The sequence below is a fragment of the Protopterus annectens genome, chromosome 16.part0, assembly GCF_019279795.1.
Source record: "Protopterus annectens isolate FY-2018-M chromosome 16.part0, PAN1.0, whole genome shotgun sequence".
Classification (NCBI taxonomy): domain Eukaryota; kingdom Metazoa; phylum Chordata; order Ceratodontiformes; family Protopteridae; genus Protopterus; species Protopterus annectens.
Window position 1 is genome coordinate 713,458,289 of NC_056750.1, and position 26,531 is coordinate 713,484,819.

Below are 26,531 nucleotides of genomic sequence, written 5' to 3' on the forward strand. Positions count from 1 at the left end.
CTTGAAGTATCTTGCAGCATGCCAAACTCCACGTGGGAGTCGGTAGAGGCCTGCGACTCGAAGGTAGCGGGCATCAGGGGCTGCGAAAGCACCTCACTGAGTACTGGCGAACAGGTGACTTGCTTAGGAGAAGCTTCGTCGTCGGTTTTGGATCTCGACTGCCTTTCTCTGTCCTTTTCTTTGTGTTTTTTATGTACTCCGGTAGTCAGATTGCTATCCGACGACATTTCTGGGTAGTTAGATCGGTTTCCAAAATACTTTGATGCAAAAATATACAGACGCTTAATAGTGCGTTTGTTAAATCTAGCACAAAACCGGCAGCCTGGCATGTTGTGATCAGGGCCTAGGCAAGGAATACAGTATAAATGGAAATCCTTATGAGGTATTTGCTTCCCACAAGTAATACAATTATTAACTTTTTCTGACATCGGTAAGGAGTAAGAAAAAAGTTTCCCCAACAGGGTACTTAGCTTTAGTGAAGACTTCGGTTCTGAAACTCAAACTCGAATATTTCCGTAGTCTGCCGACCGGCACTTGCAAAATGCTTCTGCTTCGGGCACCGTGCAGCAATAAAGACAAAAGAAAATGGCGTTGGCTGCATGTTTTATACCTGGCTTTCTGCCTGAATTAGACAATCATCCAGGTATGGGTATATCTAAATGCTTCTTTGCTGCAAAATGCAATAACTGGAGCTAGGCACTTTGTGAATACCCTGGGCGCAGTAGATAAGCCAAAGGGCAGTGCAGAGAACTGATAGTGTGTGTAGCCTGCTCTGAAGCGTAGGTATCTTCTACAAGATTCCCTGATTGGGATGTGCAGGTATGCTTCTTTTAAATCTAGTGTTGCCAACCAGGCGTGTCTGCCTAGCATAGGAAGTAATTGGAGTCAGCATCTTGATTTTGGAATCTACAGAAAGGTGTTTAGAGTAGACAGGTCCAGGATAGGACGCCATGATTTGTCTTTTCTGGGTACCAGGAAAAGTCTCCAGTTGAAACCTTGTCCCTTTTCCTCTTCTAGTACCAGTTGAATAGCCCCCATGCTTAAGAGAGAAAGTACTTGTTTTTGAGCCTCTGCCCACTGATTTGGGGGTAGGTTCAGCCACCCATTTGGAGTTGGCAATATGTGGAAGTGAAATCTGTATCCCTGGGACACTATATTTAAAACCCATTTGTCCTGGGTAACGAGTTCCCAGTTCTTTGCATGAAGAGCAATCTTTCCCCCCAAAGGGGCAGTCAGAAGATAAGTGCTTGGAAATTTTAAAAGGAAGTCATTGAGACAGGTTACCATGGGGGGAGTCTTGTTATTCCCAAACTTGGAAGTGGAGGCCCCCCACTGCTTAGTTCTGAGAGTCCCCTGGGACTGAAACCTGGGGTTTTTGCTGTGTCTGGGTTTGGCTTGAGAAGACCTGGAAGGGGCTAGAAAGGACCAATTCTTAGACGGCCAGTGCCTACTAAACCTAGGAGGTTGAACTTGTAAAAAATCTTTAACAGTTTGCATATATTTAGCTTTATTTTCCATCTTTTTAAGAACCTCAGCCTTGTTGACAAACAGGCGGTCCTGATTTAAAGGAGCATCCAACAATTTAGCTTTAACATGATCAGGCAAAGATTGTTCCTTAAGCCAAGCATGCCTTCTAATCACAGACCCAGTAACAGCACGCTAAAGAATCAAAACCACATTGCAAAGTATGTTTTCCAACTTGTTCAGCAGAATGCATTAAATCCTGTAAGTCTTTATTTTCCACACAGTCAAGAATCAACATAATTTTCTGTTTAAGCAGTCCAATAACGTTGCTGATATTTTAACACATGAAATTGGCAGTTTAAAGCTACAATGGCCAAGGTTGCTGAAGTGTAAACCTTTTTACCTCATCTATCCAGCGCCCTGGAGTCTCTATCAGAAGGGGTAGGATTTTTAGCACTAGAAGCTTTAATGCCCTTGGGCCCCTGTGAAATAGTCTCTGGATCTGCAATAGGATTTTTGAAAAGGAACTTGTGGGACTCAAGGACCCTGTAGTATCTGTCATGTTTACTGGGAGCAGGAGGCAGGGAATCAGGGGCCAAACTGGATTCCGAGAAAGCATCAACAATGTCTAGTACAGGAGGAATAGCCAATGGCCTATGCTGAGGGTAGGAGAAGGAAATCCCTACGCCTCTTTTATGAATCAGAAAATTCCTGGCTTTCCCAGTGAAAATGCTCCCATAGAGTATATGTAAGGTTTCCCCCAAAAGAAAAATCCTCAGGAGGGGAAGCAGAGGGAATAGAGTTCTCTGCATCAGAATCCTCATAAGTAGGTAAGGACAAATCCAGGTCATCAGAAGAGTCAGAAAAATCAGAATCCTGATCAGAAGATTCACAGTCAAGCTCAGCCCTAAGCCTCTTAGAAGGGGGGGGGGGGTTGGCTACCCCTGATTAGAGTAATTAGATCTTCAGCCATTTTTATCATTTGTTTTTTAGGCATAGAGGCCTGAGCATCGTTTTTTTAGACATGGATCGAGATTTAGGCCTTAGTAGTGAAGGAGGCATCGATTTAATATGCAAGTCCATAGGCCTGAATACACCCTCAGAAGCCGGTGCCTGCACAGCGGCTCCGGACCCATCCAAGGTAGAGACATCCGCAGGTTCCACAGTTGAAGTATCTCACAGTATACTGGACTCTGAATGGGTCTCAGTAGAGGCCTGTCAATCAGAAGTAGTGGGTATAAGGGGCTGTGAAAGCACCTCACTGAGTACCGGCGAACTGGCGACTGGCTTAGGAGAAGCGTCATCGGCAGTTTTGGACCTCGGCGGCCTGTCTCTGTCTTTATCTTTGCGTTTTTTCGGAATCCCGGTAGTCGGATGGCTAACCGATGACATTTCTGGATAATTAAACCGAGAACTGAAATATTTAGAGGCAAAAATATAAAGACGAAGGATAGTGCACTGATTAAACAAAGCACAAAACCAACAGCAAGGTATGTTGTGGTCAGGGCCTAGGCAAGGAATACAGTACAAATGAAAATCTTTATGAGTTATTTGCTTTCCACAAGTAATGCAATTATTAACTTTTACTGACATCAGTAAGGAGCAAGAAAAAGTTTCCCCAACGGGGTACTTAGCTTTTAGTTGAAGACTTCGGTTCTGAAACTAGAAAAATTAAAATTTCAGGAGTCGGACGACCGGCACTTGTGAACTGCTTCTGCTTTGGGCACCGCATGGCAAGAAAGACTGATGTAATGGCGTCAGCTGCATGTTTTATACCTCTGACGACCTGACGTCATGGAAGAGGGGACAGCAACCGACGCAGAACCCACGACTTTGTTAATCAGGCCGAATGAGGGCAACCTGCAAGCAGATTACCTAAATGTAATGACTGCAACAGTGAAACACAAAGATCATCACAGAGATTTCTCACCAAGAAAATACAGGGCCTCCAAACCATGACCTACATGGATAGACTGAAAGGCCGTGGCACTGTCCTCTGTATCTTATAGGCTGCTGAGAGGCAACTTGCACCTGGACTACAAGGCAGTCTTCTGCTACACATCTGCAAGTCAAATGACACAACAGTCACTGACTCTAGGGATCTTCACCTAGCCTGTGACAAACAGAACATGCTGGAGAAACAGATGCATCTCCCAGAGATTCCTGCTCCTCTGGAACAAACTTTCAGTTCACGTGATGCAGAGCTTCTCACTGACCCTATTCAAGCCCAACTTAGAAAAATGGATGGGAGACGCTGCAAATTCACCCCAGGGGCGGCACCCATGTCTCTTATGGACAAGGGTAGCTGGTGTTGATTACAGACTCTCTCTGCAAACTATGTACATCTAACCAAGGAAAACTGGGGCAACTCGGGATTAACATGGCTAGGCTTGTAAGGACTCTAGGGCCACTAGCCTATTAACGTCGTATGAACCTATGAATTTATTTCTGAAATATCTCTAATACTGCTACAGGACCTCTGGTTATTTCTCTTGTTATAGACTCCCTAAGTCTGGCAACAACCCTTTCTACTTTCTGTTATGCAAGTCATTGTGCTAAACGTTTTTGTGCTCTGGAGTTATCAAAAAACAGTTGCTTAATAGCAATCTTTCTAAACTCATGCATATTACCCAGATACTCCCTTATTTTCTCTGTAGCACTATGCAGCTGTGCTGCTTCTTGTTCTGTGAGATTACCTTTATTCTGTAGTACTTTAACCTATCTAAATAATTCCTATTACTTAACCATATCTCTTTTTCTTTTATTTCTACCCTGTTTTTAAACCCCACTTTCATTTCATTTCACTCACTAGCTATAACCTCTGAAGAAATTTCTATTTTTCCTAAAACTCAAATAATTTCCACTACCCATTCCTTAAATTATTTTCTTTTTAACAGGTAAGTGGGAAAGCACCAGCGTCTAATTTTTACTTCACTGCCCTGTATTTTTATCTTAGTTTTTGTTGGTGAATTATATTAAATAGTTAATGGAGGTCTGTCAAAGATTTCAATTAAATGTACATGTTCACATGAAATACAATTTCCATCTAGTCTAAGCCATTGTACCTTGGGGAATAATATATAAATTCTCTCAGAGTTCCTACTACTTAATTTGTGTCTTCCATACCAAATACTTTCATAAATTTCTTCAGAAATCTACTCTCTTTTACTACATTTCCCTTCTCTGTCCTCAGATACATCCTCACAGTTGCAAATCAAGTTCCAGTTCCCTCCTAAAAGTAATATTCCCTGCTGAAAGTTAATTTCTGCCCAAAATTTCTTAAGCGCCATAAAAGCAGTTTTTAGTAGAATATCAACACATGCCAGCGCAATCCTTCTCCCTTGCCAGTAGCCCCATACTATCATAAATCTACCATTATTATCTTTTCACCCTCTTCTACCATTACTGGAGTTATTCTAGAAATTAGTATAAATACCCGCTTTTTCTTTTGTCCTTTTCTGCTGAATATCCATCCTGAAATACTTTATCAAATGCACATGCTGATTTGTTTCCAAATGTCTCCTGCAGCACTATTTGTACTCTGCATTTCTTAATATAATTCACTACGCTTACCTTTTTGTCTATACCTGTAAAGCCATTTACCTCCAAAATTAATATGAAAAGCATACCTATTATGATAAAAAGTTGCTGTTCCCACCTCTTACACAAAGCAGCTTTTTTGAATGCGTATTTCCAACTGCTGTGTTATATGCACAAACTGTTGGGCAAGTTGATCTTTTATACAGTTGTTTCTTGCCATCTCCATTTGAACTTGTCATACTTTTCAAGACCCCTGCAAACAAAATAACTATATACATTTTCAGAACACCCCCATAACCTATTAAGTTATAGCAAATGTACAGAACTACATATATCTTCAAAAAACTGAAGATTAACCATCCTAATTGTAACTGCACCAAATCAACAGTTGAACCCACACGTATTACCTAACTTAAAATTAAAGTAACCCATGCTAAGGCATGTTACAGCCTGCATTCTCACACTTAACACTAATTGTTGTCTATTCTCATCTTATCTCTGTTCCCTTCCCAGTTGTGAAGAACAGCTTGTATGCTTTCAGAAAGCATTAACTTTTAGCCTTAAGAAAAGGTAAGCACATTGAATTGCATTAAGAAATGCAGAGTGGCTATCTTTAAACAAAACTATATTACACACTGTTCTATTAAGTGCACTGATGTATTAAGGCTGCTATGGTGGCAGTCATCTCTTATTCACTTCCAATAATTTCAATCTTAACTTTTTAATGAAATGCTTGCTCTTGTACCTTTAAATTTTGCATTTTGCTAAACAAACAATGCTCAGAACTCTCAAGATTAATGGTTTGCAACTGCAGACAGCTCATTTCCATGGAAATATAATACAATGTGCAACTGCCTTCAGCTGCAGACTTCTTAACCCAGTGGACATTTGCTAAAGGAAAAATACAACAAACTATTATTATTACTGCATATACAAGAAACTTAGCCCTTTTTTGGCATTCACCATTTTTTTCTTACTTTTCAAACCTACCTGCTTACAGAAAACACTTTTAGATTAAGCCAAGGGCATTAATCCATACATTCACCGGTGCACAAATAAGAGAAAACATCTAAACTCTACACATAATATAATCAATGCACTTGTACACCACATCCACTAACCCCAACAGTGCAACACTTCAGCATGTTAACTTGCTTTGTTCAGCCTTTCTTCTCTTTTTACATTGTAATCCCTGTACTACTTAACAATAAAAGAGGACTTGCTTACTTTAATACTTTTATCACAACACAATCCTGAAAAGACTCATCACCACACTGAAGAAAGATACCCCTGACTATATAATACACAATGCTGCATTATTATATAACATGCATTTTACATCATGAAATGCTTTATAGAAATACAATTCAGAAGAAAAAAGGTATTTACTTACCATAACGTTCCATTGGTGTTGTCGATTTTCATTCCTCCTTGACTGATGAGTTCGGATCAAAGGTGTTGGATCCGACTTGGCTGCTGTAAAGGCTCATGGCAATCCAGAACTATTGAGCTTCTCCCTTAACCACAATGCATCTTTCCCAGTACCTCAGATCTCATTTGCAAGCAAGCAAGAAAGAAAGACGTTCTCTTACAACTTATACATATATGTGTACAATTCAGATAAAGAGAAAGACAGTCTCAGACATGAAAAGGCAATGCCGCATCTGAATCTGGCAAAGTTGCAAGGATATAAACAAATTATTAAATCCCCCTGCGCTTCTAGAATAAACCTAAAAAAGGTTGGGGGTTGGTGGGAGGGGATTAGAGCATGAATAAAAATCAACACCACAGATGGAACGTTGTGGTAAGTACATAACTTTTTTTATCTGATGTTGTCAATTTTCATTCCATCCATAAATGAATGGGACAGAGTCCCCAACTACTTAGAACCCTGGGTGGATTCAAGGAAGGATACCTCTGAACACCACTGAGCCAAAAGATGCCCTATCTCTGGACACCAGATCCATCTGATCATGAAAGATAAAGGTGTGATGGGACGCCGAAGTTGGTGCTGAACAAATATTATCCATGGAAGTTCTTGAGTGGGAAACTGAAGAGGTAGCTATAGCTCTGGTAGAATGAGCTTGTACTTTGTAAGGCAAACTCATTCCTCACTTGTTATAAATAAGAGAACTACTGTCAGTAAGTCATTTAGTGAAGGTGACTTTAGATACAGGTGCACCCAATTTCAAGTCAGCAAAGGATACAAACAATGGATCAGTCTTTCTGATATCTTTTGTCTTGTGAATTTAGAAATGTAATTGTCTATGCACATCTAGCAAATGTAACAAGTATTCTCCTTTGTTGGAATACTTCGGAAAGAAAACTGGTAGATTAATATATTGATTAATGTTGCCATGTGATACAACCTTGGGCAAAAAGGATGCATTGGTTTGTAAGGACACACTATCCATATGGAAAATGAGATACAGAGGTTTCACCAACAAAGACTGAATTTCTGAAATTCGTTTGGTGGAAGTGACTGCAACTAAAAATAAAGTTTTCCAAGACAAAAATTTAAGGTCACAATTAAGGGCAGACTCAAAGGGTGGTAGAATCAAGGAGTGCAGCACCACACTGAGATCCCATCGTGGTGTGGGATCTTCAAAAGGAAGTTTAAGAAGAATTGTGCCATGCAAAAAGGCTTTACATAGTTTATGACAGACTAGTGAACAGCCATCAAATCCAATGTGGAAATTAAAAGTTGCTGCCAACTGGACTCTCACTGTTGAAGAACTGGCCCCTTGGTTGAAAAGCAGTGTCAAGAACTCTAGCACAAGACTAAATGGTGCTGAGAAAGAGTGTACATGCTTTTGAATAGCCCAATGTATAAACCTTTTCCACTTACTAGCATAAAGTTTCCTAATGGACTGCTTAAGGGAAGAAACAAGATGTGACGAACAGGGGAAGAGAGCAGCTACTGTCTGGCTATTATTGGAATTGGAGTAACCAAGCTGTCACAGCTTGAGGTTCGGAAGGTCTGGATGTGTCATGCCAGTTGGGTGAGATAGTAGGTCTGCAGCTGGGTCCAGAATCCAAGGTTGGTGAACAAAGTGAGGCCATAGGAAGGGAAACCAAATCTGTCAAGGCCAAAAAGGGGGCAATGAGGATGACTTTGGTCTTCAACATGGTAGCTCTCTGAAGGAACTTCAGAATTAGGGGAATTGTGGAATATGAGTAAAGTAATCTGAGGGACCAATCATGGAGAAGGGCATCTCTCGGTGACTCCTCCTGTGGAGGGATCAGGGCAAAACAGCTGCTGCACTTGTTTAGGGGAGATGCAAAGAGATCGCAGCAAGGCTGGCCTTATTTGTTCCTCCAATTTCTGCTTGAGGAACCATTCGTGAGTTAACAGTATGTACCTACTCAGCTTGTAAGCTAGCATGCTGGACTTTTCCGGAATATGCATTGCTAAGAGAAAGCAGTTGGAAGACACTGTCCATTGTCACACCCTTAGCGCTTCTCAACATAGGGGGTATGATCTGGTTCTTCCTCCTTTTCTGATGTACCAAACCACTGACATACTGTACATTTGAATTACAATTGTTCCTGATGGTAGAGCATCCTGAAAAGCATGCAATGGTAAAAGCTCTGCTCTCAACTCCAGTACGTTGATATGCAATTTGGCCTCTTCAGGGGACCACATGTCATGGACCGTCTTTCCCAGGTAATGCCCCCCCCCCCTAACTGGGAAGCATCCGTGGTCACTATGGCCTTGGGCTGTGAGAGGACAAATGGACAACCCTGTAGCAACTGATCGGATTGGATCCACCACATCAGACTTTTCTTGCATGAGTTTGTAATTCATATTGAGGCTGACAAGGGTAGTTGTTGAAGAATCGATCACAGATGCCAACAGCCAAAGGAGAATTCTCATGTGAAACCTGGCTAGTTGAACAAACGTTATCACTGCTGCCATTGATCCTAAAGTTTGTAGAACTAGGCGAGCAGAGATTGTGGTACTGCAAGGTACCCTGTTGACTTGGGACCTTAAAGTTTGAACTCTGGAAAAGGGAAGGGAAGTTAGTGTTGACCTTGCATCTAGTAGCGCGCTCTTATGAATTCTAGAATTTGAGTTGGCTCTAGATTTGACTTCTCAGAATTTATGGTAATTCCTACCTTTGTACAACAGTGTATGACCTCTTCTCTTGCCATAATGAGTTGATGCCTGGTTGGAGAGGTAATGAGTCAGTTGTTTAATTGTGGAAACACACAGAATCCTTGCAGTCTAAAGTGAGTTGCTACCACTGCCTTACATTTGATGAACACCCTGGAGGCTGTGATGAAGCCAAATGGCAGTGCTCTGATGAACTGATAATGAATGGCTCCTAGCCAGAAGCATAAGAATCCCTTGGATTGCCTGTTTATTTTTATATGACAGTATGAATCCTGATGATCTACTGAGCACATCCAGTCGTCCTTTTCCAAAAATGGAAGAATGGACTGAACCGTGACCATCCATAGCTTTGTTTTTCAAATACATCTGTTTAGAAACCAATAACCAAAAAAATGTAAAGCACAAACACTCCACCGGTTTCAGTACTTGTTGGAATTTAATTAGGTAAAATAAACAAAATCCATAAACGTTAAAAACACAGATACGTTTTCGTCGCCAACTTCTTCAGATGAGCTTTATACATCACCAACAGCATTTAAATATCAATCCAATAATTAAGTCCACCCAATGAGTGAACACCATGAGTCACAAATATTAAACATGGTTGTAGTCCAATTAAATACACCTCAAACATACACTTCCCCTAAACAGTCCCCTAAACAGTCCCAAATAGTAATATAAAGTGCATAATGTTGTTACATTTATAAATACATTTACTACATTTCATACATATATAAAATTCATACATATATAAAAACTCAAAAATATTTCATAAATATTTAATACAACTGCTAGGAATTAGCTTTAAAATATTGATAAAAATGAATAAATAAATGAATAAATGGCACCATCTAGTGGACGATCATAAATTTTTTTTTTTAAAAAACTTTTAAAAGTCAGTCAGTTAAAAAACTATTTCATTCATTAGCCAAATGAATATTCTTGTACTTTATATGATGGAACATAATACATTTCAATCCCACTCTACAACTTAGCAGATCTAAGCTTTAATACAGGCATAACAGAAATCATGTTATTTAACCCAGGAGTTTTACAAGCTTCAATATTACTTGCCAATACAGTTCTCTGCATTCAACCCTCGTTTCCCATGGTCCACCCCTCGGGTCAATAGCTACAAAAAAATCCAAATTCAGCTCCTGTACATACATAGGTATGTTTAAATAGGGCATTATTTTCATGTTTCATTTTAATATCACAGAGATGTTCATACAACCTCTGTTTAAGTTTTCTCTCACTTTTCCCAATGTAAAATGAATCGCATATTTTACATAATGCTAAATAAATAATTTCTTTAGTGTTACAATTCACATATGTGTTCAGGTATAACTTCCTACTGCGTGATTTTAAATATAATGCATCTCCTGTTAGCAAGTGAGAACAGTAATTACAACTTCCTCATTTAAACATACCTTTCTTACTCCTAGGATGTCCTTCAGCTCTTACTACTTGGGTGCCCTCCTCCAAAAGGTTCTTTATATTTTTACCTTCCCGATATATATACTTTATTTCTTTGTCAAAAATATGGTCCAAATCTGATATTTTAGCAAAATTCAACCATTCTCTTTCTACAACTTTCCTAACAATACCAGCTTGTCCATCATATGAGAGTGTAATACCTGAATTATAACTGTCCTTAACATTTTCTTCTACTACATTATTTAATGTATGAATGGAATCTTTCTTTCCTAGTATAGGGGCAAACCTAGTTTTTCTTCCCTCTATTACCTCTAAACTAATCTGTTTCAACAAATCCATTGTGTAACCCCTGTCAAGAAACAATTTTATAATATATCCATATTCTTTGTTAAATGTCTCATATTCAGATGTCATCCTACTTGCCCGCACCAGTTGACCCTTTACCACCCCTCTCTTCTGATATGGTGGATGGGAGCTAGAGTAGTGCAAGTAGTAATTAGAAAATGTCTCCTTTCGATACATTTTTGATGTAAAATTTCCACCAACCTTTTGTATATTTACATCTAAATAATTAATTTGGCCTTTATTAAATTCATATGTAAAACTAAAAAAGGAGGTTGTTCCATTAATATAGTCAAAAAAAAATCTTTGAACGTTTTCTCTGTGCTATTCCAAAGAATACAAATATCATCCAAGAATCTCCCATAATATTTCCAATGATGGTGAAAATCAGAATTCAATACAAAATGGTCCTCCCAGTATGCCATGATTAAATTTGCATATATAGGGGCACAATGTGCACCCATGGCTACTCCAGTCATTTGTTTATAGTATTCACCTACAAAAAAGATGAAGTTATTCTTTAAAATTGTGTCCATTAGTACAAGAGTAGTTCTAAATTCATTAAAAGTAATACCTTTATAACCTAATTAACATCTCAAACCATTTTAACCCCGTTTCATGAGGTATACATGTAAAAAGATCAACCACATCCAGAGTTACAAAACTTAAATCTTCACTACATTCTGCACTGTCTAATGTCATTAAAAGATCCCAACAGTCATTTAAAATATTTTTGTTTCCTTTAACTAAATCTTTGATCTTTTTGTCCACATATTTTGCCAGTGGTGCAGTGACGGAACCTTCTGACGATACTATAGGTCTCAAAGGAGGGTTGTTCAAATCTCTATGCATCTTAGGTATACCAAATATTACTGGCACCCTAGATTTTTCCATGTGTCTATATCTATCGAACCCTCCAATAACAAGTCATTTAAAATTACATAAATTTTCTTATAAGCAATATTTACTTCATTTACTGATACTCTAGTGTACTTTTTTTGAGTCACTTAAAAGTTCTTGCATCTTCCCTTCATAAGTGATGTAATCCATTAACACAACACCTCCACCCTTGTCAGGTTTCATAACCCTGAGGTTTTTGTTCCCACTACATAATGTCAAAATTTCTTTTTTCCTCGGGCGTTATATTTGATTGCACTCTGATGTTTCAATACTTTCCTTATTTCAGCTTCTAATACCAATTCAAAGTTTTGCAATTGTGGGTGAATAGGTGGATTAAATACACTTCGTTTAACTAATTTGTCATATTTATTGCTCACACTCTTTCCTTTAAAAAACAACTAAGTTCTTCCTCCTAATAAAAAGTTTCAAGTCCACTAATAACTTAAAAATGTCCGCTCTCACTGTTTGTATAAAAGAAAAACCTTTTGAAAACAAATCAAAAAATGGTTTAGTAACCTTTAAACTAATATAATTAAATACATTAAAACCATTGTAAGAACATTTAAAACCTTCCTGATTAATAACATTAGTTCATTCCAAGTTCCTTGTCATGGTTGCCTCATCTGTGTGTCTCCCATCCCTCCCCCTGAAGTTTTCTGGCCCATATTGAACAGGCTCTTTCTGCATCAATTTCTCAGACCTCCTAAGAAGGGGAAATTCCGTGGGGTCACAGATATTTGTATTAAACACATAATTGTCTCCTTCTAAATCCATCCCCTTCCTATTATGTTCATTTTTATCATAATCAAATCTAGTATATTGTTTGGGTTTTGGGTAGTGTGTGTTTGCTTTATATTCACTCACGTCTCTTTCAGTCTTTTTAACCTTTCTGTTTTGTACCTCATTGCATTTCAATTCAATCTTTTTCAACAATTCATGGTATTTAGCTTTCTCAGTATCAATGGTGTACATTAAATCATTCACAATGTTGGTGTTAGTATGCTCAATTACAGTATATATCTTTTCCATTTCTGTTTCATTATTTTTTATTATTGCTCTCATCATCTCAAACCCACAGCATTCAAAAGCCTCAATAAGCTGTTTGTGAAAGTCTGTACCCTCATTTACATTGTTAGGGTACTTACATACCCTTAATCCATTTGGCACAATGTTCAGTTGCAAACAGTATTTTAAATATGCGTTATCCATCTCCCACATCTTATATTTGTGCAATAAATGTTCTAAGTCCAACAACTGATTTGCATAGGTACCATTAGAATCAACACAGTCAGTGTTCCGTTTAAATTCAAATTTCACATTGACAATGTCATTTAAATTACGTTTGGTACCTGGTAAAACCACTGAAGGTTTTGTTGCAAAACACGCTGTATTACTCTCTTTGTTGCCACTAATGTTTGTAGATATGTTTTTTTCACCAGTATTTGAAGCCAGAATATGGGGAAAACTATCCAAACTTCTTCTCCTTCCACTACTAGTATTGGGAATGTCACTGTCTACAACCAGCTTGTCCATTGCCGTTCCTTCCTTCGAAGCTGAACGTCGCCTTGCTTCCTGGTTGCATGGGATGGCCAATGTTGACGCCAATGTCATCATTGATTGGCTGATAGGTGATTTGTCCAATGAGCTTACGAAGCTCACCAACTTTAGAACCTCTATTAAGCCCTTCAAGTAATGCACCCAGTGAAGAATCCATTGCGAAACACAACCAAGAACCAAAAAAGGGAACAGGTGCTTGAGAAACCAATAACCAAAAAAATGTAAAGCACAAACACTCCACCGGTTTCAGTACTTGTTGGAATTTAATTAGGTAAAATAAACAATCCATAAACGTTAAAAACACAGATATGTCAAATCTGTTTAGAATGCGGATATCTAGAACTGGTCTTCAGTCCCCTGTTTTTTTTCACACTAAAAAGAATCTTGAGTAAGTTCTGGACACTTTCTGGTCTGGGGGGACCTCTTGGATGACTCTTGTTTAGCAGCTTTTGTATTTGAATAGTTGTTTGATCCCTCTGAGTGGAACACTGAGGATTTTCCTGGAATTTGGAAGAGGAAGGGAAAAATGGAATTATATATCCTCTGGATATGATCCTCTGCACCCAAGTATCTTTCATCTCTAGCCAGGCACTCTAGTGCAGGGACAAACTACCGCTGACTGCCTCCACATGGGGACAATCGAGCCTCCGTTCAGGAGTGCTGGAAGGGTTTGGCAAAGAAAGGTTCTCTGGACCCTTGATGTTGTGGGCCTCCTCTGCCAGGAGGGCTGTGCCTATCATTTGAGCTTCCCCCTCTGCATCTGAGGGAAGACCCTCCATGGGTGTTCTTGGAAAGATCCTTGTGATTTTTTGAACCACATCTTTACATCTCCCCAATGATTCCTCGAGAAGGATCTTTGGGGGTGGAAAAACACACGCCAATGCCAGAAAGGGTCTTTCCATCCTTCTCACACCTGGACAATGTGTCTTTTACTTTGGGGCTAAAAAGAGACATGTTGTCAAAAGAAGCACTGATGAACGTTGACTTAAAAGGCTCTGCGAAGTCACACAAGAGCATCCAGATGTGTCTCCTGACGGTTACGCCTGAACCCACTGCCCTTGAAGTTCCTTCTATCACACTGGAATAAGCCTTATGAATGAGTTTTTTATTGATTGAAGGGTCACCAGCTGTGAGGTGACGAGTCCCTTCACCTCCTCAGACATCGTTCTTGCAAGGGTATCTGAGAGTTCTTTCATCAGATCCCTTTGTAATCTGGTGAATGTGCCAAACATTTCAGGGACCTCAAGGTGAAGGTCTAGGACTCGTACACACGCTTCCAAAACCTGTCCAAAGGCAACAGCTCCTTGATGGGCAAGGGAATGAACAGCTAAACTTTCATAAGCTAGTTCCTTACTGGCGGCCACTGCTACGACCATGGAATAAACATTGAGGTCCTTGGACCAGAACTGTTTGTCTTTCGGAGGAGTCATAATTTTATCTAGATTCCTTGGTATGGGCTCAATGGAGTCAGGCTCCTTCCATGCCTACTACAAGACCAATTCAAGGAGCTCACTGACAGGCAGAATCACCCAAGACTTAGATGGGCAGGTACTAAACACCTCCAGGAGCACAGATTCCTCCAAAGGATTACTGTGTTTCCAGCCACTGTTTTAGGATTTCAAGGCCGTCTCCAAATGAGCCATCCACAGGAGGTGACTGTGGAGATCCTTTGCCCTCCTCAAAATCTGCGTCTTCAGTGACAGATTCAGGAGAATACAGAAGTTTCCTCTTGCATGTCCTCTTCCAAGCGACTGTTTCTGTGGGAGAATCGGAGGAGGCATCAGAAGAGGTAAAATACCCAATTAAGTGTCCTGAGGTTTTGGTACCGGCTGTCCCTGTGGGAAGGTTAGCTAAGACTCCTAATGCAGAGCAGGGGAAGATACGCAACTTGAGGGGACAGAACCCATCTGGATTATGGAAGCTGACAGGACTATTTCCAAAGTCCTAAAGGCTGACCTTCCCAGAGAGGGATAGGAACCTGGGTTTGAAAGGGGAGCTTTCTGATCCTTGGTCCATCCTGCTCCGAGGAAAGTCAACCTGAGGCAGAAGTCAGAGCCCAACTAACCCTTGCCAAAACTCTGAGGTGCAGAAATGGCTCCGAAGCCTTCAGAGTCAACAAACACTTTGTATCCGACAGGGAAGAATCATCTCCAATAGCACTGAGGAGCTCTGAGCAAACTTCTGATTCAAAGATACAGCGACCTTCGGACCCAAAGACAGGCCTGGACAACTTGAATCCAAGGTCTCCAAACCCAAAGAGGGAGTCAGAGGGGGAAGAGTTAGTGGAGTTTTGGATATATGGGCTTCCTGAACCGAAGGGGTAGGAGCTGAAGGAACAACTGGGAGGCTCTGTACCAAAAGCATCTGTCTCACTACCCTCTACACATCTTCTACTCTGAGGTTCCTAGAAAAATGAGAGGACTGCCTGGAAGGAGAATCTGGTCTATAATGAAAAGGTGGCATTCTCGAAAGGACAGGGTCCACAGATGGGAAGTACCCTATCCTAGGATGTTTGGCCAGTATTCTAGGAGGATAGGAGGTCTTCAGAGCCAATGAATCCTTCACTTTTGGACACCTTGGATCCAAAGAAGCCGTTTGATCTGAAGACATACTTTTTACCTTTGTCTGATTTGAGGGGATCAGATCACTTAATTTTCTTTTCACAGATCCGTAGAAACTGCTGGATCTGAAGAAGACCTTTTTGAAGTTTTCTTCAAGGTCTTAGAGGAAACAAAAGAAGAACTCAGATGACTGAGACAACTTTTTGGACATTCTCCAGAGATGGAATCATCAAAAGAAGATGATAAAAGACCCTTCAAGATTAATTTATTCTTGCTTTCTACCAACACTCAGGGGTTGAAGGCATGACATACTGCAAAACTGTCTTGCAGATGGAGGGGACCAAGGCAGCAGACAGTGTGCGAGTCAGAGAAAGGAATCTTTTGTCCACTGTAACACCACAAAAAAGCTAATGACAAAATGAATAGTGGAAAGAAAAAAAAACTTTTTTAAAGCAAGAAAGAGGGAAGAAAAGGGAATACCTGCAAAGGTAGAAAGGTTATGATAAACAAAGAAGGTAAGGTAGAGAAAAATCAGGGAGAGAGAGATACTAATCATAGTATCCAGAGTATGCTAGTACAAAAAGAGAAAATTTAAAAAAAGATAAAAGTAGAAGACAAAAAATATAGCACTTATGTATCAAAGTAGCTCGAGAGGCAAACAACCCCGTCTTTCATCTAAAGAGAGCAAACAAGATCTGAGGTACTGGGGAAGATGCATTGTGGTAAGGGAGAAGCGCTCGAGTTCTGGATTGCCACAAACTTTTAAACAGGCTGAGTCGGATCAGACGCCTCAAATCCAAACCCATCAGCTGAAGATGGAATAAAAACTGACATCAAATTTTGTTTTACTTACAGTTAATTTTTCCTTCTGTGTCCTCCTAATGACAAAGTGGAGTATATGCTTTACTGTCTATGCACAAGTTTAACAGAATTAACAAAAGTCCAGTCTTTCTCTGCCACTATTTTTTAGCAAAGCCATATTTCACAAATGTGCTTGATGCTTTATAATTTCACATTTACTCACTAATTTCAGTGCTTTAGTCTTCCTCTTTATCTCCATCTCCCAGCACCAGACTCTGGTTCAAGTCCAATGTACTCACAATTCTTCCAATCAACTCCTATGCTTTTTTCTGACTCTCAAGCTTTTTCCTTTGGAATACTGGAAAAGATCTCATTGGAAAAATCTATATTTGAGCTTTGTCGGAGGAATGAGAACCAGAGTCTCCTTCTGTTTGATGGTTCACTTTTTTGCTGGATGAACTATTGTATTTCCTCCTTAGCTTGCTCTGCATCAAAAAAATGTCTTTGATCTTCCAGTAAAAATTTATAAGACAGCTGGATACATCAGCTTTGATCTCACACCTGCTTCTTGACACTCCCTGACTGCTGGGATGGATTTGCTTCTCTTATGCCTGGTGTATAATGAATAATCATTTTCTACAAACACTCTGCTGTCTCAGATTTGTAATGCTTTGCTCTTCTGCCACAGTTTTACCAGGATCAGCTCTTTCTGCTAGTATGACTGCATCTTTATTAAAACAGGTCTTAGTTGCTTTCTCATGGTCAGGTTTGGAGCATGCGCTCTATGTGCCCTGCTGTGGAATACCAGTTCAGTTGCTTATGTTCTGCTTTCATAAAACCAATATAGTCTGTTCCTTCCAGTTCCTTTGGTACAGCTGAAAATCAAAAGTTTTCTCTGAATACTCTGTCCTCTAACTCTACCATTTTTTGAAATGGCTCTTCCTGAAAAGTCTCATATGCAAACAGCCTCTTCATTTCAACCTCTATTTTTTGCAGTTTTATTAGCTCATCTAAACAGCTAAAGCTTCTTCTATTTTATACTGCTTTTTATTTGAATTAATATATTCCTCCAATATTTCATTCATTCATTTAAGTCAGCTCTAAGAACATTTGATTTATTTTTCCTTTAAATTACTGGAATCCATATGTTGTACCAAAGATGGAGCTTGAACTGCTTTTTACTCAACAACTGCAGAATTATTCCCAGTCAGTGTTTTATGTTGACTTTTTCTAATTGGTTTTCTTTCATGTTCTATAAATTTCTTATTTGCTGTCCTCCAATGAGTGTACTTTTTAGTCAGTAAATGATATAATTACAATCAGTAATTTCTCAGTTTCTTTTTTCACATTGGGAAAGCTGAAATTAAACTACTGATCACAGTGCAGCCATCTTGGAAGTCTTTTCCTTACTTCCAAGTTTTGACCTCCATTTTACCAAGAGTATCCAAAGTTAAGGAAAATGTTATCGCCAATCAACCAAATGTGCATCTTCAAGTACAGCATTCTAAGCAGAACCCAACAGTTTTGGGAATGCCTCCCATAAATATGTTTGCAGTTTGGTTCCTAAAGAATCTTCTGCTAAAAAGCATAAATGCAAAGTAACTAAGGACCATTTTTATTAATGTTATGACAGCATTTGCTACAGTCAGCTATTCACTGTTCATTCAAACATTCTATTCAGTTACTTTTGCCTAAGAACTATGGCTTGGTTTTGCATTAATTACTTCCTGCAAATAAGGTGAGACTTTTCCTTCCCACTCCTCTTTTCCCTATACATAAACTCAGTTTAAATATCTAAACAGCTTTATTTTGTACAAAAAAAAAGTAGTTAACTACTATGCAAAACAATTCTGACGTTAAGGAATTTCTGCAGAATTATCTAACTAAACTTAAAACATGGTTCCAGTTCAAGTTACTACATTTAAACCTAAACAAATCAAAGTTTGTTTTAGTAATAAATTGGGGTTTTCCAGGTGCTCCAGTTTCCTCCCACACTCCAAAGACATGCAGAGGTGAAATGGACACTCGAAATTAGCCATAGATGTGAATGTGCATGCGACTATGTGGTGTGGATGAACTACAGCAGCAGGGCTGGACATCCGCCGGTGTAAACCTTGGCTCTAGATGATTGTTAATACTGAAATGATACTTCAACCCTTGTGCAAAATGAGAGAAAGGGGGTTCTGGATGGGTGGAGGAGAGGCTGTGTGTAAAGCTTTGTTTAACCACAGCTAGTATGGTATGATCACAAATTGAAAAACAAAAGCCAGCTGTGGGTAAACGAGTATTACCCACATCTACAAATGGATCATTACTATGATACAGTATACAGAACTGTTTTTTAAAATAAATTACTTACCTTTTTCCAATTATAATACCATATTACAGAACTTCTTTTTTATGTCTTTTGTTGCTGCCTTGAATGACTGAGATCGGCCTCTTAATGCATTGCACATATATACATGTCAGGACTATAACACTTCCATGAAACACACAAATACTCAAACACCTATCCATCAACCACAATGCATCAATCGGTCCTTTCATCAAACCTACACATCAGCAAAACTTTTCTCAGGGCAAAGAGTTAGCTGTCCAACATGCCGAGTGATACACACACACCGAAGTTTATCGAGCCATCAAAGTGGGGGGGCTATGCCCCCCACACCCTCCAGTGTGTGTGTGTGTGTGGGGGGGGGTGCACCCCCCACTTAAACATACCAACTCTGAGATCGCATTACAGTGGGGAAAAAGGCAATTTCCGGATGTTAGACAGCTAATTCTTTGCCCTGGGAAAAACATTCACCAATATGAACATTCAATAAAATTATGTTTGCTGTACTGGAGTCGATGAATAGGTGTTCGAGTATTTTTGTTTTCGTGGAAGTGATACAGACCCGTACATGTTATGTGGAGCCATGTGCACAGTACATACATGTTATGTGCAACCACGTGCACAGTACATAATGTTAAGTGCATTTTCAGTAACCATTTTTAATACAAAGACATGTTACTATCAGGCTGAATGAACAAAATGCCAACTTAGAGTAATACTGATGTTAAAGTTAGTAGACATAAGTAGTGGACTGTGGGGTGTAGCCCTACACACAAGGGGTGTCCCCTTGCAAAAAAAAAAAAAAAAAACTTTGAAAGAAAACAGCAATTGTCAGCATTACCATTCTCCTGTATTTTCTATGCCTCCCCCTCCATTTTAACAATTTCATAGCACTGTGCCTTTTTATTTTCAGTTACTACAGCCACAAGGATGTGTGTTACTTTAATCTGGATAAATGATCTCACGATTTCTGTAAATAATTCTCAATTTACAATGGGCAAACTGATTGGTCTCTGTGTAACAAGCTTTCATTACACTGAATTTTGTATGTGCAAAAAGCTTAGCATGCTTCGACATTCCTGGAACAGCAGAAACTCAATAAAAATTTTCCTAGCAAAAAAAAAGTAAAATATTTGAAACACTAACAATATGGTTGACATTCCACCATTCATTCCAGTACCGCAATTTCATCCTCAGGAATATCAAAAAGGTCTGGCAAGCTGCACTGTGAAAAATACTTTAATAATTATACAAGACAGAGTACCTACTGACAAAGAGTGCTACTGTCAGTGAATAAAACCAACTTTCTGTTATGTTACACATTTAATAAATCCCACAATGTTCAGGTGTTGGCAAACAAAATGCCACTATGTTGCTAGCCTACCATTCTAAGAACCACTATTTTACCTTCCAGTGAGCTAACTACATACCCATCAAGATTTGGCAATGTCCATGTTTAAATTATTCTACTAAGTCTACCATGCTAATCTAGCAGCCACCCTGTCTCAGAGGAACCATTTGTGCAGTCTAAGTTTCCCCAGCCAACTGGGCTATTAATTTTCACAATTCAAGAAATAGCATACACACTGGAACAGATAATTCTGAACTCCTGATTCTGCAAACTGAGGCTTCGTTTCACCAGAAGTCAGGCAAATTCATTATCTCACCTTCTTCAGGAGCAAGCTACTAACAAATTGAAGCATCACCTGATCCCATTTTGCTGTTGTACAAACTTCTGCTCTGGCTAATTAAATCACCTTCTTATGAATGAGAACAGCAGCTACTATACAACTTTATCATATCAATAACAATGTCTCTCATTCCTCTAACCACCTCTCCTATACGATCCTTCTTTAAAAGCTAACTGTCCTGGGTTCTTAACAGAGCTACTCATCTCTCATAAACATTTTGTTCTAACTTCTGTCTTTTCTGACAGACATCATCTTGGCTTTCTGTAACAGTACACTATGAAGGTGATTTGTTATATCATCTCTCTTTTTTTTCTAAGATCACTGTTAATTTGACAATGATTAGTAATTGTCGCTTATCACAAACTTTATTCTTTTAGATGACATATTCAAAGTAATATACTTCTACAAAATTATACTTCAAAAATATAATTAAGTTAGAAGTTTAACTTGTTATACCTCATTTTATACTTGCATAGTACACATACCCAAGTCCAAGTTGAGTCTGAAAAAGATGAAGTTTGGAATGCTGCATCTGCCCAGTTCACAAAAAGTTAAAAAAAAAATGAAGCTAGCTCATTTATCTAGCACAAAGTCATTAAAACATGAAACTGGGTCCTGAGGTAGTTAGCCTAAGTAAGATGAAGTCAAGTGCTGTCCATCTGCATCTAATTCCCTTCCGAAGGCAAAGGATGAAATCTCCTTGTCAGTCTAGTTTTAGATAAAAATCTACTACAGAAATGACATTCATCTGAATAATGAGTGATCTTCTCCTGATAAGGGATCAAAGGAAGTATTCAGTCTTGATTCTGCTTGACCTCTCTGCAGCATTTCACACCACAGACCACGGGATCTTTGTTTAGTGTTTGAGGACTGCAGATTAACTGGTAATGATCCTGGATTTGTTTGTGGCACATCTTTCCTACCGTATTCAGTGCCTGGTGTCTGGAATAAACTCATCAACTCTTACCCACTGGAGACTGGTGTACTACAAGCTTGATATTGGTTCTCTTAATATCCAAAGCATACACCCAAACATTGAGGGAGATCAACGACATTCAGCTTTCCCTGTCCTTTTTTCCCCTCAGGTACAGGGCTTAATTTTACAGTTTTCAAATAATTCTTGGATTACATTTTTGATTTCATGAATAATAATTAACTGAAACCAACAATGCCAAAACTGAAGCAATGCTGGTGCATGCTACCCATGTGTCAGTCTAGTCTTCCATATTTCACTTTTTTCTCTTTTGATAATACATGGAGATAATCAGTTTGAATTTGTTTCATGTATGTGGGATCTGAGTGCTGTTCTTGATAAGCGGATGCTTCTGGTCCAACTGTCTGCTCTGTCAAGCACTATTTACACCAAGACTGGACCTGGAGGTAGTGGCAAATGCACTAGTGGTGTTTTGCCTCGATTACTGTAATGCTCTGTAACTGGGGTTGTCAGAAGGTTATCTGTCACACTTGCAAGAGACACATCTAAAACTTGCCAGACTATGTTGGTGCTTCAGGATTCAGGCTGACTGATGGTTGTGGCTAGATGCAGGTTCATAGGTAGGTACTAAGCTATTGGCCCTAGGGCCTATATAAGCCTAGCCAAATGGTACCCTGGCTTTTGCCACCCAAGAAAATTATTTTCCTGTGCTCCTGTCAAGCAGAGCCACAGAAGTGATCCCCGGGGTGAATTTCCTATCTCCCATCCAATCATCAAGATTTTTCTTGAAGAGTGCTAATGAGGAGCTTTGTTTGATATAGATAGGTAGTTTGTTCCAGAGTATGGGAAGTCTCTGCGATAGGAATCTATCCCTCCAGCATGTTCTGTTTATTGTGGTGACAAGGTTTAGGTCCCTAGAGAGTGTAGTTCGCAGGGATTGGGATTTCTTTACGTGCAGCATGTCCAGCTGCTCTGGGTTTGACATAGCTTTGCATGTTAGGCAGAGATCGCCTCTGAGTTGGCGATATGCGACAGAGTAAAGCTGGAGTTTTTGAGACAGTCTACGTAGGGCATCTGTTTGAGGCCGGTAATCCTCCAAGGTCTTATATCTCTCACCTATCATGCCATCATGCCCTATATGATCTGGGTGCTGTTTATCTTAAGGAGATCTTCAGGCCCCTATACCCTTCTGAAACAGCTTAGGTCATACATTGCAGGGCTGTTGGATGTTCCAGTGGCTCGACCACAAATGTCAGGTAGGAGTTATTTTTCTTATTTTGCCCTGTCTTATGGAACCAACTACCAAGCCAGATTCAGATGTGCAAGACACAGTCTTCCATGGAAAGGTCACTCGGGGTCCATTTTTTTGGAAGTGTCTACTGCAAGTCCAGTAGGGGTAAATATAAGAACTGCAGGTTTGTTAAATTTTGCTAATGTTCATCTCAAAGTTTATAATTTAATTAAACTTTTAATTTAAAACATTTGCTTTTGGACACTGTAAATTTACTCCCTCTCATCATTTTACTTATTAAATGCTTGGTTTTAAGCATTAAGCTTTTAAACTAATGAATGAATATATCAATAAATAAATAAATTTCTTACCAAAGGACTCCAAATTGATTACTCTGTTTAATTCCTGTTCATTTTCTATTCTATTCTGAACATGATCAACATAAGACGCTTTTTCAGCCAGCATTCCTGCAATATCAAACACAGTAAAGACAGTTACTCTGTATACATCATATTAAAATTTTCTGTTTTCGTTAAGCAAAATACTACATTTTTCAAAGCTCAACATTCTTTTTTTTTCAACCAATTGAGTAAAAATGACCATTGTGGATCACAGTCTCCACATTTCCTATGAGTACATTAACAAATTCCTTTACTTTACAAGCTGCTGCAATGCAACTCTGCTTGATTCCATCAACAATCTGGCAGAAATGAGACAAGAGCAGCAGGTTACACATGCTTATCATATCACAACAGCAATTTTCTTTTCAGTCTGACAAAGTAAGCAGAAATACGCAACAGTATGATAAAGGATCCTACCTACTGGATGCAGCTCTTAAATTAACAGTATTAACAGAATCTAAAAACCTCATATTATGAGATACAGTTAGACGTTTTGCATATGGTGCACTAACCCTGACTTCAAGACTGGCATAATTATGGATAAATATACAACATTCTGATAAAAGGACCTTTCCTAATCTGAATGCAAGTCTGTTATTGTCAGTATAGCAGAATCTGGCCATCTCAGTCAGAGAAACATCGACAAATTCTATGAATTAGTGTCTGGACTGAAACTTCATCTGAAGTTTCTAATTCACAGCTGAAAAAGGTTGCCAGAAGTATCCTGTAGTACACATAGTAGGGGACAACTGAATAAGGGTTTCTGACTTTTTAAAGGGTGGACAAATAGAAATTACTTTAAAATGGGCTTCAACGTAATTATGACAAATGGAGAACCTGAACAGGATATTCAGAACCACATTATGAACACTAATGTACTGACACACACACACACACACACACACACACACAGGTCTACTTCGATCCATCGAAACTGCATTTAATCGAAGATCACTTACCCAATATCCCAGTTCTTTGAAACTTCAGTTATCTGAAAGCACGGACTGACGAAATCCTTTCTCTGTGAAAGGAACTGACCGCTGTGACTGAAGATGAAAAGATATATCTGAGGTGTTGTTTACAGAAGGATCAATTCTTGCAAAAGCCCCTCATTAAACTTCCATTCAGTAGGGTCTCTCTCGGTCTTGTTCAGCTAGTCTGCCATACAATTTCTGGTATGTAGGATGCCTGTAGAGTACGACTTCACAGAACAGCTACATCCCAGGCTCCCAAGACTGGTGTTCACAGAGGAGTACGATCTGGTTCCCTAAGCAGGTTTGTGTACCACATCACTGCGGTGCTGTCTATAACAATTTGTAGAGGTCGAGGGGACCATAAATGATAGAGAGTTGACAGCATTTACAAGTGCCAACATCAGTTTTATGTTAATGTGTTTTGGTCGGTCTTTTCTGTTCCAAGGATCCTGTGCTTTTATCCGAATAGACACTGCTCCCCAGGCAAAATCAAGATGTCTGTACTGTTAGATTCTGATGGGGCTGGGAGGGAGAATGGGACAACCAGAATCTGAATAATTCTGTCTCCAACAAAAAAACTCCCTTTTCACAAACTCCAAAACTGTAATCTAGAATGTCAGGGGATTTTGATGTTGGGACCATATATATTGCAGATACTATTGTTTTTTTTTTTCTCATGTGGTGTCTTGCAAGAGGGGTCATGAGAATCACAGATGCCACTAGACCCAGGATCCTGAAAAATCTCCTGGCTGTGAGAGCAGTCTGAGGGGGAAAACTCAGGGAAGGAGCTAGACACAGATCTATTTTTTTTCCTTGGAAGAGAAGCACATTGAAATGAGGTATCTAGGAGACACCCCAGAAAAACAATCTTGTAAGAAGGAATCAGACTATATTTTTGTTTGTTGTCCTGGAACATACAGTGAGACTCCTTATCCAGGTAAGAGATTCTTGACACTTGGAAAGAAGCTGGATTCATAAAGGTTACCACAAAGTGTACACCATTTGTAACTCTGTGAACATTTTCTGAATTCAACAGCCCTACCACAATGCTTCTGATGTTTATTCACTTAGAGGCTACACTAACTGCATAAATTCCTTGAGATACAGAAGCAGCCATGTTACAAAAGGCAGATTTCTCCTCAGAAGAGGAAACAGAAGCTAAAATAATAGTCCTCATATTCTCAAAACAAGAAAGCACAAACTAACATGTGAGCCTGAGAAATGAGAACTGCAAAAAACAAGCTTTGCTGAAGAACACACCTTTTCCAAAAAAAATCTATCAAAAGCATTCCCATCTGTGTCAGAAGGAGAAAGATTTAGCAACATCTGGGTTCACTAAAGCAACAGCTGCTTGGTCTGACCAGGGATGACTGCACAAACACAAATAAGAATGAGGAACTTTATATAGTCAATCTGCTATCTTGGGGGCAGCAGGCTGCTGTCAGGCTAGTTATGAGCTATGACAAACATCTTCCAGTGCAAAACGAACAGGAGGAATTAACTGGAGTAGGTGCTGGAAAATCTAGCTGCAATACATTATAGTACTTCTTAACAGACTGCGGAACATCATTGCATTCTCACTGAAACAACTGCTTCATTTTGGAAATAGGTTCAGAGAATGAGAATCCTTCAAAAGGGACTGTCCAAAGCCACTCTATCTCCTCAGAAAATCAATCAGAAATCTGAGAAGACAAAAACAAAACCTTCCCTTCACAATTGTTTTCTGTTTATAAATTTGAACCTCTTCAGAAAATTAAAAATATTGTTTCCTTTTACTAGGAACAGCAGAAATGGAAAGGTTAAAAGCCTGAACTAAACTCTGAGCTAATCCCAATAAATCACTCCTGTCCAAGGTAATTGAAATAGAATATGAAATAAGTCTTAGGTTTTTACTTCCTTTTAGAAGGAATTTCTAAAGAAGCAGACCTATTTTTGCCAGAGGGAAAATATCCTAAGGATAGGCATAGCTTTCTGGTTACACAGAGTGGAATTCCCTGCCTTTTTTCCCCAAGACCATCAAGAGTGTTTTTCTGTTTTGTTTGCCAAGGGCACTCCAACAGCTGCAGAGGATGTCTAACCTGCAGTCCTTGATGACTGTAGGCACTACACCAGAAAGAAACGGAAAAAGATGCACAGTCTGAGGAACCAGAAATTGTCACAGTACAGTGATTCATCTGCAGATGAGGCACTACTGCAGCCTGCTGTGGTAGCAACGGCTGTTTAGTAATTTTCTTCTTGTGGCTGAA

The 26,531-nt window shown here is 39.3% G+C and overlaps 1 protein-coding gene across 2 annotated transcripts in view; it reads right to left on the reverse strand.

Annotated features, from left to right (window-relative positions):
* The window catches only part of LOC122790475 (zinc finger protein 521-like), a 3,214,752-nt gene that overhangs the window by 642,669 nt on the left and 2,545,552 nt on the right, over positions 1–26,531 (reverse strand). For both annotated transcript variants that reach the window (XM_044058016.1, XM_044058015.1), the window contains exon 31: positions 23,282–23,377. In XM_044058016.1, coding sequence (XP_043913951.1) covers positions 23,282–23,377 — 96 coding nt within the window. The remainder of the gene's footprint in view (positions 1–23,281; positions 23,378–26,531) is intronic.